General features: G+C 38.7%; 1 protein-coding gene and 1 non-coding gene across 2 annotated transcripts in view; one reads left to right on the plus strand and one right to left on the minus strand.

Moving 5' to 3' along the window:
- Positions 1 to 2806: 2806 nt before the first annotated feature.
- LOC122085323 lies at positions 2807 to 2913 on the minus strand. The gene has a single exon (XR_006142097.1). It is a non-coding gene; the product is annotated as a small nucleolar RNA R71 (small nucleolar RNA).
- Positions 2914 to 9650: 6737 nt separating this feature from the next.
- LOC122083481 overlaps positions 9651 to 12027 on the plus strand; it is a 37074-nt gene continuing 34697 nt past the window's right edge. The window contains exons 1-5 of the mRNA XM_042651311.1: positions 9651 to 10355; positions 10913 to 10952; positions 11043 to 11121; positions 11209 to 11254; positions 11335 to 11433. Of these exons, the coding sequence (XP_042507245.1) occupies positions 9828 to 10355; positions 10913 to 10952; positions 11043 to 11121; positions 11209 to 11254; positions 11335 to 11433 (792 nt within the window). The 5' untranslated portion in view covers positions 9651 to 9827. The remainder of the gene's footprint in view (positions 10356 to 10912; positions 10953 to 11042; positions 11122 to 11208; positions 11255 to 11334; positions 11434 to 12027) is intronic.

Consider the following 12027-nt stretch of genomic DNA (forward strand, 5'->3'; position numbering starts at 1 on the left):
ATGAGCACATTTATGTGTGAAATCTAGGGTAGTAAATCATGCATTTTACATATTTAGAATGGAGCTGTCTTGTGTTTTACTCTCTTTTTGCAGGTTTTATACTTTCAATGCCTTAGGACTATCGGGCCCTATATCTCCAATTTTACACGTAAAGAGGTCCTATCTCTTTTCATGGTTGCGAAGAGGATGAAATTCTAAGCAAGATGGACGTGTTCAATTAAAAGTACACATTCGTTTGGTCAACCGTACAAGTGATTATTCTTTTTGGGTAAGAAAAAGAATAATGGATCAGAACTGAACCGAGATGCAGAACTAGCCCGTCTGTAATTGTCCCAAGGGTATAAGGAATATTCCAAATGCCAACAAGGATCAATGGACCACATCCTTAAGTGATTGAAGATTCGTTTTTGGTAACAACAATTACCTAGCGTAGTTGGTGAGTTGTGGTGTGCAAAATCTCTTCCTTATTAGGAGGTCTCAAGTTTGAACCTCTTAGCTGCTATTTTGTTGAGGTTTTTTTTTAGAATTTTTTCTCTCTCCTACTCATCACTTAAAGGGGGTCGGCCAAGATAGTTGTATGCAAGTTTGAAGAAGAGAGAAAATAAAGACAAAAAATAGGAAAGAAGAAAAAAAAGAAAAGAAAAGACAAGGGCATGGATGGAATTTCCCATTTAAAATAGAATATTGTCCAAATCCAAGCAAGGAAAATTGGCCAAGGGGGGTTTCTTGTGCAAGAAGAGAGAGAGAAATAGAAAAAAGAGAAAAAATAGGGAAAAAAAGGCAAGAAAATCGTGGGAGATCTCTTCAAACGTTTTCTCTCCTCTCTCCTCCACCTCACCACAAAATCGTCCAAGGGGATCCACCCTTGGACGTCCTTCTCTCTCTCCTATTCCCTATAAAAGGGAGTCCACAAAACTCTAAAAAATGGTCCCTCTCTTCCTCTCTAATTCATTCTTCTTTTAGGGTTTTTTTTTTGTTGCTCTATCTCTTTCTCTAGTTTTCTCTTTCTCTATCTCTAGTTCTAGGTTTATGCTTTAAACACTTTTGTAAGTTCTTTTATTCAATTAATGCAAGCACTTTTATTTTTGATTTAGTCTTTTATTTTTATTATTTAAGTAATTGAAGTTGTAATTTTCAAGTTCTAGTTCTAGGATTAGTTCTAGGTGACAAGAACAAGCTATGAAGCATGTCTTTCAAGTTCAATTTTTTTTTCAGATTTGTTTTCTCTAGTACTAGAAATTTCAGATTTGGTTTATTCTAGATCTGGTTTTTAGTACTGGTAGTATCTCAAATCGATCAAGTTTCAGTTCAAGGGTTGAAGTTCATGTAAGTAGACTCCCTCAGTAGTCTTCTCTCCCCCCTCTCATTCCCTCTTCTGACTACCCTTTCTTTCTTAATTTAGGATTTTAATTTCAGTCGTTACATTATTGCTATCCCTTTCCCCCAAGGTTCATGACTAGTGTATGTGTTGGTTTTGCCCCTCCTAGCCATAGAACCATCAATTTATTGCTTTTATTTTAATTGTCTCCCTTTCCCTAAAGTCAAGTAGAGTAACCCTTGTAAAAGTGACTTTCTAGTCAAGTAGGGAAGCTCATATTATGATGCATCCTTTGGGCTAAGTAGAGAAACTTACTTGTGAGTCTCTCTATAGCTTTTCCCCCTTTTTTTACTTTATTTTTATTTCAGCATTTTTTTTCTTCATTTATTATTATTATTTTTTTTAATTGCGTGGGTTGTTTATTTTTAATTATTTATTTATTTAATTTTAATTACATGGCTTGTATCTTTAAATTCTTAGATGACGAATGGTTAGGACGTTATTTTAGATACATATGTTTAGGACGGTAATTAGAATTAGATCATAACCATTAATTGGTTCACTTTCGTATTATTAAAAAAAATAAAGTGACTGTTCTCCCTATGTTCGACCCGTAGCTACATTGATCTGTACGCTTGCGGTTACATTTAAAATTTCAAACAAGTTTTTGACACCGTTGCCGGGGAGACAGTTTCATGTTATTTTTCACTTTCTTTTGGTAAATCGGAGTGCTTTGTTTGCTTTGTTTTGTTTTTTCTTTTTCTTTTATTGAATTCCTGAGAATAACAACTTGTAATAATAGTTGTATCGGTGGAGGTCGCCATGCCTCATAGTATGATAAAGACAGGTTTTGCCCCTGTAGCAGTACCTCAAGAATTGACCTAAGCAACCCCGGATCCCTGTCGGTAAGCTCTCAAAAAGCCAAAATAAAATCATAAAAAAAAAATTTGCTATCCATTCTTTTGTGCTTGTCTTACTCTAGGTTTGGGTAGTTTTCTGTTGCATGAGTGTTAAGTGGGTACGTAATACTAAGAATCGGTTAGAAAGAAGAGATCCAACAAGTAGTGACCCTATACGTTTGCTCTCTTTAAAACCCTTCAATATGGGAGACCAATAACAAAACCCTTCACCTAAATCTCTGAAATATAGGTTCTACCCTGCTAGAACAGCCCAACCTTCCTGCATAGTTCTACCACAAGTCCAGGGCAATAATTTTGAACTCAAATCTCAATACATCACTATGTTGCCCCACTTCCATGGGTTGACCTCTGAGGATGCATACCTATTTTTAAGGGAATTTGAAGAGGTATGTGTTCTAATTAAGATCCAACAGCTTTCTGATGATGCTGTTAAGCTTAGGTTTATCACTTTTGCATTGAAAGACCAGGCTAAAAAGTGATTGTATGGGTTACCCACAAATTCCATAACCTCACGGGAATAGTTCACAGTTGTCTTCCTTAAGAGTTTTTCCCAACTCACAAGACCAATAAGCTTAGAAGTGATATCTTTCAGTTTAGGCAAAAGCCTAGCGAGTCATTTTCCAAACTTATGGAGAGATTCAAGGATCTACTCCAAGAATGCTCTCACCATGGCCTAGACCTATGGCATTTATGTCAAATAATTTATGAGGATATTGATTACCCAACTAAACAAATGATAGAGTCTATGTGCTCTGAGGGATTCACATCCTTTATAGATGAAGGAAAGGCATGGGAATTCTTACTTGACTTAACTGACAAAACTCGTGAGTGAGAATCAACCCAAGAGAGTGAAAGAACCATAGGAGGAAAAGGATATTTTTTGGATGGAATAGTAGCCAAAGAAGCCCATTTATCGGCCTAATCAAGAGAATTGAGGCTATTGTTCCTAGAGAGCTATCATCAGTCAATTTGGTTAAGATTTGTGCTTGGTGCCAGTCCCCTAGACATCTCCTAGAAGAATGCCCCAACACCTCTGGGGCACTTCTAATGATAGTGTTAATGCATTATACCAGAATAATCCATATAGTAATACCTACAATCCAGGATGGAGAAATCACCCAAATTTCTCTTGGAATAAGGGCAACCAAGCAGGGCCTTCCAATTTCCACAATCAAGGTCAACCTGGACTCCAAAGGCCTCCCTTTGCACAATAATCTTTTTCTCAAAATACTTTTCCTAGGTCAAATGTAGGACCTCAGACTAGTTTTCCTAGGGCCCCTCTCCTATCATCTTATCAGCAACCCCCTGGGTTTACCAATACTGGAGAGGCTAGTAGAATAAGTGACTTGGAAAAAAAATATGGCCCTCCTCATGACAAGCCATCAAAATCTTATGAGAGAACTCACTCAAGTTGTCTCAATTATGCATGAGAGGGAGAAAGAAACTTTACCCAGTCAACCAGAGCCTAACCCTAGGCATCATCAGCCTGTTAGTTCACAAACATCAACTAATGCACCACTAAATATAGTACAAGGTCAGACATAACAAGGGCCCTCTAACCAATGTAATGTTGTTTATGCTCTTAGGAGTGGTAGAGAGTACCAACAGAGTGTTCCTAAATCTTCCTCATCTATTACTCATGTTAACTCTCTTTCAGTTGAGGACACAAGTGTGCCTCTTGTTTCAGGTTCGTCTGATGAACCTAAAGATTTTTCTGAAACTAAAAATGATTTGGTTGAGGAAACCAAAAATGATTCTTCTGAACAGGGGCAAATCCCTAACAGTTCTTATGTTCATCCTGTTCCATTTCCTAATCTCTTGGTAAACAAAAGGAAGACTGCGTCCATGGATAAAATTTTAGAAGTCTTCAAAAAGGTAGAAGTGAACATCCCCCTTTTGGATGTCATATTCCAGATCCCTGCCTATGCAAAGGTACTGAAAGATTTGTGTACTCACAAACATATCACTAGTGTGCCCAAAAAGGCGTTCTTGGCAGGTAATATTAGTTCCATAATTACTCAGCCTATAGCAGCCAAGTATAAGGATCTAAGGAGCCCTACCATATCTTGTGTCATAGGCAACACCTACATTGAGCATGCCTTACTTGACCTTGGCACAAGTGTGAATCTTTTACCTTATCATGTGTACAAGCAACTTGGATTAGAAGAATTGAAAGCCACTGGAACTACTCTTCAGTTGGCAGATTGGTCTGTTAAAATTCCTAAAGGGATGGTTGAGGATGTTTTACTAAAGGTGGGATAATTTATTTTCCCTGTTGATTTCATTGTGTTAGATATCAAGCCCTTCTCAACTAAGGATGAGATCCCAATAATTCTAGGAAGACCATTCTTAGCTACCAGTAATGCATTAATCAACTGCCGGAATGGTTTCCTAAGATTATCTTTTGGTAACCAAACTGTTGAGTTTAACATGTTTAGGATAGGCAAGCAACCACATATAGAAGAAGAGATTAATATGATTGAGGATTTTCTGGATTTTTCTGATGATTTAATTATCAACTTTGATATTAATTTTGATTCGGAATTCCAAGAGTGTATGGATGAGTTGGATGATGATAGTGAAAATTTCTGTTCTAAAGAATTGCAAAGATTTCTTAGAAGCCTAAATTACATTCGTGATTTTTTTCCCCAAATTAGTAAGATTGCCGTACCTTTGTATCTTCGGCTAAAAAAGAACCTGACACCTTGGTCTTTGGCCCAAACAACTGCTGTCCAATCAATCAAAAAACTGGTCAAAGAAATTCTTTGCCTATTTATCCCAAACCCTGAGGCTTTTAAAATAGTTGAAACCGATGCCTCAGACATTGGATATGGTGGAATTCTTAAACAAAAGCTCCCAGATACTAACAAAGAACAACTTGTCCAGTTTACCTCTGGTATCTGGAACTTTGCACAAAAGAACTATAGCACCATCAAAAAAGAAGTCCTTTCCATAGTTCTTTGTATACAAAAATTTCAAAATGCATTATTAAATAAACCATTTTTAGTTCGTGTTGATTGCAGCGCTGCTAAATTTGTTTTACAAAATGATGTCTCAAATTTAGCTTCAAAATAAATTTTTGCCCAATGGCAAGCTTTACTCTCAATTTTCGAATTTCAAATTGAATATATTAAAGGAGAATCCAATTGTCCCTGACTTCCTTACTCGTGAATTCCTACAGGGCCAAACTCCTCAAATAAACCTTCTCCAAATGGCTCTCTCAAAAGAGTCCACTTCTTCAAATTCCCTAGTACGATCCAAATCCAGCTACGACACTACTGGCGCTCCTACAAATCAAATTATTACCTATAGCCAATCCCAATTGGCTTTTGCAAATCGGCCATATTCCCATGTTGTAGTCATTTCCTCGACTGTCGACCCCGTTCAAACCACAAATAGAGCCAGCTCCAGCCTTCAAACAACCCAGGCTAAACCTCTCCAAACAGCCTAAGGATCCAAAATCAAAAGCCAACATGATGAAAACCCCTCAAAGAAGACCTCTTCACTATTAAAGAAGTTCTTGAAAATTACATGGACTCTCCATTAAACATGGCTTGACAAATCTTCTTTCAAGGATGGCACTATTATTCCCCCACGACAGCAAAAACACAAGAATTTTATGAATACATTCTTGTCGACACTGACTCTGTCAGGCTTAAACTCAATTTCGACAAAAATGACCAATCCTTGGTCACACACACAACTGTAACCATATGCAAAGTCCTTCGCGTCAAAGAGTGGAACAACCATCCCCTCACTTACAAAAACTTTTCAAATGCCTATACCCCTACTGGATATCATTACTATGACTACCAGGAGGCTTGGTGCAAAGCATTTTTATTCCAAAATAGAAACAATAGACATTCCTGGTTCTTTTGTTTCGATTACAAATTCAATAATCAAACACCCCTCTGGTTTCCACGTTGGTGGGATCAATATGGCCCCATGGTCAATATCTTTCCACAACAAATTCAAGATTCCTTCAAAGTATTCTGCAAACACATCCAACAGCAACCACACTAGCCTGATCTCCTCCGGTTCTTCCTCCACTACCGCTTGGCATGGATCCTTTTTTGGGACTATGAAATCAATGATTTCCAAACACAGGACTGATTTGCCCCCGTCCTCTCACGTGTTTACCACATCAAATGGTGGGACAGTTGTGATGTCTCAAAATGTGAAAAATCGACCCACATCCAAAGCCTCACAGGCCTCAAACCAATCCGGCCCTTCCAGCTTCCTCAAAATCAAGTATCAAAAGTGAAAAGGAAGCCCTTCTAGCTCGTCTCGCCGAACTCGGCTTCGACTCAGAAGAAGAATCAAGTGACGGAGCTTATAGCCTTAGCTCCATCAAAAGCTCCATGGCAGTCCATTGCCATACTCAACAAATGGCCCAAGATCCCTTTGATAATGAGCCAGATGTTCCCTCCAGCAAGGCATCATCCTCAAGCAAATTCAAAGCGATGACCTCTCGCAAATCTCATCGAGCCACCTCAAAATCAAAATCTATGACCAAACAATGATTTGATCTACAACATTTGCTAGGACGGTTCTGAAACTAGCCGACTGGTGATGTCGATAACTCACCTAGTCAGTTAACCACGGACAACCTCTTAGAGGAAAGGTGGTACTGTTACTGTCTCAGGTTAAAGGACAGTCAGGCCAATACCAGGCTCAGTCAAATATGGTACAAACTCCTTGATCAAACCAATGCGAAAAACAGTGTCTTAAACACATGGAATGCCGTGGTACGATCATTGAAGATCCCAAATCAGTGGCCAAGATTAAAGATCCCAAATCAACGTCCAAGATAAAAGATTCCTAATCAAAGGGCAAAATCAATCCCAACTTTCGACGCCAATAGTGCCCTCAAATAGTACTCCAAATTCAAATGCACAGTACCAAATGAAATATAATTCAGTACTGTTTCAAATGTAATTTAGAACAGTGTCAAATGAAACCCAAATGCATCGCAAACACAAATAAAATGTAAATGTGTCATCTTTCCCTATAAAAGAGACACCCCCTCTTCAAAAAGCACTTGGTTATTTTCCCCCAAATGTAGACTTAAAGAGTAAGAAGCCTCCATCCAAAGGAATCGCCCCTCTCAAGTTCTTCAAAGTTCAAGCTTCGTCGGACTCCTCAAAGCTCCGCCGGTCCTCGACAACAACTTCAAGGACCGATCGTCCTTTTCAAGTTCAATCGCCCTCAAAGGTTAGCATCAACAACCCTCAAAGTTCCATCAAAGATCCAAACACCCATCTTCTTCTCAAATCCTCCAACCTAAGCCTACCCAAATCTTGTAATCAAAGATCTCCAAATTATAAGCAAAGTGTATTTTTCAAAATTATTTTGCATCATTACTTTCTTGCATCTGCATCTGCATCTACAACTTGCTTCTTGTTCTATCTTCACAAAGAAACCTACAGTAGCACCTCTTGACTGTGAAATATTGATCTGGTTAAGCAGCTTTTACTACTTCTAATTTTGAGTTCTTGGTCTTGTTCTATTTATTTGTTATTTTAATTTTGCACAAATTAGTTCTAGGTACAGTATTGCACCTATCCTAGTGATCGTTTTTTTGCCTGGATCGGAGTACGGTATTGCACCGGTCTCGTTCTTCTCACTATATAGAACCAGAAGAACCATATTTCCCTGTATTTTGGTGTATATCGATCCTATTATATGGTATATATATATAAAGATATCAAGCACGTTCAACAACTTACAAACTCATTGTAATGCTAAATTGGTGTTATATATATATATATATATATATAAAGATATCAGGCACGTTCAACAACTTACAAACTCATTGTAATGCTAAATCGGTCTTGTGCTTAGCACGACCTTAGTTTTAGGAATCCTATATGCTGGAGGATCATCTACCCTAATTTAAAGCTCCTTTTGCCCCATGGGGATGATAAGAACCTCCCTCTGGTGATAGGATTCAGATCCTCTATAACCCTTGGGAGTCCAGTGCGCATTCGATGGTCAGTAATCCCATGGGATATGCCAATAGCTGATCGGATGCATGCCCAAGATGCTATTTTTTTTTTTGGGTAGAAAAATGAAGCATTTTGCATGTCTATTTTTTTTCCCTTTGGTAGAATCTTTTGCTTCCTGTACTCTATGTAATTGAACCTGGTTTGATGTATTGATATCGGATCACTCATATCAGGGGATCTGTTTCGATTTGGATTATCTCTGATCCTGATAGTTGGCTGATACCAAATACCATATTGGTTGAACGGTATGGACCAGGGCTAAAAAAATAAAAGAAAAATCTGTTTTTTAGGAAAAGTAAGGGTATTTCTGCTTGATATGGGTGATCCGATACCGATTTAAATCAATACTCTTATAACTTACACTCTAATCTATTTTTGAGATGGCCGATCCTTGTGGAAGATTATTTTTGCTACTATCCAGCTAAGTTCCTATCACCCCGAGCTTGTAGCTAACAAAATAGAATAATTCACTTTCTCTTTGAGTTCACAAATACCCTCCTTGAGGTTTTAGTATTTTCTAAACTACTCTTTAAGATTTTATTTCTTTAATTGTGAGCCCGGAAGTAGGAACTTCGATGCTACATGGGATTAGGGGTGTCAATTGGTCAGGCCGATCCTACATCCTCGGACCATGACCTACCTATTTAAGGAAGGAGTCGGTCTCGGTCTTGTTTCGGGCTTTAATTGGGCTTCTCCTAATCGGGCTAATCAGGCCTTAAATGGGGTAATGTACCAATAAAGCCTTAAACGGTCTTTACCTTTTTTAGATTTAAGATATTTCAATTTATTTGATTAAATTATCAACAATTTTGAAAATATATTACAATTAATTACAGTAAATAATTGATAAAAAGTCAATATATACCCTATTCTATCCCAAAAAAATCAAAATACCCATATAAGCGGTCGGGCTAAACGTGTGATCTGAGTCGGGCTTGTAAATGGGTCAGGTCGATCGGGAGGCCCATCGAGCTTACCCATTGCACCATATACTACTTATTTATAAACGGGCCGAGTTAGGCCCGCCATGTTTATTGATCAGGTTGGTCCAGGTCAGGCCATAAAAGTATTGGGCTCAATCGGGCCTACTAGTGCAGGCTTGGAATTGACACGCCTACTTGACAACCAAATTTTGTTCGATCCCTGATCCCTGATCTGTGATCCGAGGTATTAAAATCATATGCAGTCGCTGCATCGATGCAATGAGTATCAGGTGGCTGAAGAACCCTTGGGACACGTGCCCATATACTTTCAACCGTACGATTATATCACACCTCACCGCTACGTGCAGAGGATGTGAACTATCGGATACCCACGACTAAAACCATGAACTAAACGCAGTGATAGCTCGTAAGCAAGTACAAAGTAATTTGACCCTATTTAAGTGATAGCTCGTAAGCCATTGTAGAATGTAGACTCGTAACAGAGAGGCTGACGCAACGTGTTTCACCATCCAACTCGTGTGGTTCTCTCGGCAAGGCTTTCGTCCGAAAGGTCCGTAAGTAGAATTTAAAATAAAAAAATAAAAGAAAAAAAATTACCCCTGTTTGTAGAGAGAGAGAAGAGAGAGAAGAGAGCACAATGGGTAAGGTAGTGGAGAAGAAGAAGAAGAAGAAAGGACGACCCTCTCTTTTAGATCTCCAAAAGCGAAATCTTAGACGACAACAACAACAGCAGGAGCAGCAACAGCAAAAGCGAAACCCTAATTCTAATCCCTATTTGAATTCGAATTACAGAAAACCAATCGTCCCCAACCCTAACCCTAATCGTCGATTCACTCGCCGTAACCCTTACCCTGACGGAATCTCCGTGGCAGTCTCGGAAGGAGCCGCCGATGCCGGAGATGACGATGACGATGACGATGACAATGATGATGAAGAAGACGAAGATTCTAACGAAGATTCTAACGGTAAGCGCAGGGAGAAGAAGCTCAAGCTTGTCCTTCGACTGCCTTCAAATCAGCAACACCGGTCTTCTTTGAATTCTTCCTTGAATTCTGGTTCTTATGGCTCTGATTCGTACGTGGAGGATGAGAAATCGGAGACGGCGGACAAGAAGAGGAGGATTAATGCCGTTGCTGACGGATCTGGCCCCGGCGATGCTGAAAAGGTGACGAATTCATGATATGTTCTGAGAGAGACACTCCTCCCTTTTTTTTTTTCGTTTGAATTGGGTTGTGTTTGTAGAGATTAAAGGTTTTTATGAGTGTGGATTTTTTCGATTTTTGGAACTCGCCGAATTTCTCGTAGAATTTAGGGCAGTTCGGTTTCATTTATTTGAAGTTTCGGCATCTCATACACTCTATAGTCGATGTGATTTGAAAACCCCTTGGAATTCGCTCTAAACTTTTTAGTTGGTCTTCAGAACTGGAACATTGTGTTTGACTAGGTCAATTGTTTTATTTTTTCGTTTTGGCTTTTCTGAAGACCAGAGGAGTGATAATTTCTTCCTATTTTAATCTCTCCATTTGCTTCATATTTTATTCTGGATGGCATTTAGTTGGACTTTTTATTGAGACTATCTTGTCTGAAAAAGTTCAACTTTGTCTTTTCTTCTTCTATGCTCATTTTCCCCTGGTCTTTTCTTCAGTTATATGAAGAAAAGGGGAAAAAAAAAATAAAAATCCATCTGTTATTTCTGTGACTGATTTCTTAAATGAATCTCAGGAAGAAAAAACGAAGTCTGCCTCAAAAGGGGAAGAGTCAGGTTCGCGGTCTCGTTTTCCTTGCCAAAAAAGACATTCTTGGACGTTGGAAATCTCTATTTGTTTATTTATTTATATAATTTCGTCAACAGAGTTACGGTTGGAGCCGGGACCCACAACATCTTTACCGGACAAAAAGTTGCTGTTGTTCATCATCGACAGGCTTCAAAAGTGCGTTGTAGCTTCTTTTCCTCTTTATCTCCAATCCAGTTTGACAGTTGAGTTTGAATGTACTGAGAGTTGTCATCCTACGTGCAGGAAGGACACATATGGAGTGTTTTCTGATCCGGTGGATCCAAACGAAGTGGGTTTTACAGGAACACATTTATATCAAACATTTATGAGTTATTCTTTTCCTTTATTTGACCGGGACATCTTTTGCAGCTGCCAGATTACCATGAAATCATAGAGCATCCAATGGATTTTGGAACTGTCAGGATGAAATTGGCTGGAGGGGCTTATACAAGCTTGGAACAATTTGAGGTAAGTTAACGTACTTACTATAAGGCTGCAAAGAATATGCATTTATTGTCAGTATTAAGGGTCTAAGAGTGAGGGGGGGAGGGTTATTGACTCATTTTAGTCATTTTTTGAATTAATTGTTTCTTAAGTAATTGTTCAGAAATTTGGGTTGACTGTGCATTGCTGATTCTTTCTTTCTTCTTTAGTGTGTGCGTGTGTGTGAGTGTGAGTGTGAGTGTGAGTGTGTGTGTGTGTGTGTGAGAGAGAGAGAGAGAGAGAGAGAGAGAGAGAGAGAGATCTGCTCGTTTTTTTTTTCACTCTCCCTGCTCCTGGTCTTGGCTTGGTCTTTTAATAGGGGATATAAGAGGGACTATTGATACCATGACACCAATCTTACCCCATGGAACAAACGTTTTAGTTGGGGCAAAAGTTGAGGGTTTCCGTGTTAAACCCACTTTCCATTTGATTGATGCAACTACTACTACGACAAATCTTGTTGCTCCTTGTTTCTACTCTCTGTTGATCAACTCTGGAGAGGACAAAAGAGAACATGAGAGTGTGCTGATTGATTGAGTTAACATTTAATGATCTTTTTATATTTTTTTACAAGGGAGA

The sequence above is a fragment of the Macadamia integrifolia genome, chromosome 7 (assembly GCF_013358625.1).
Source record: "Macadamia integrifolia cultivar HAES 741 chromosome 7, SCU_Mint_v3, whole genome shotgun sequence".
NCBI lineage: Eukaryota > Viridiplantae > Streptophyta > Magnoliopsida > Proteales > Proteaceae > Macadamia > Macadamia integrifolia.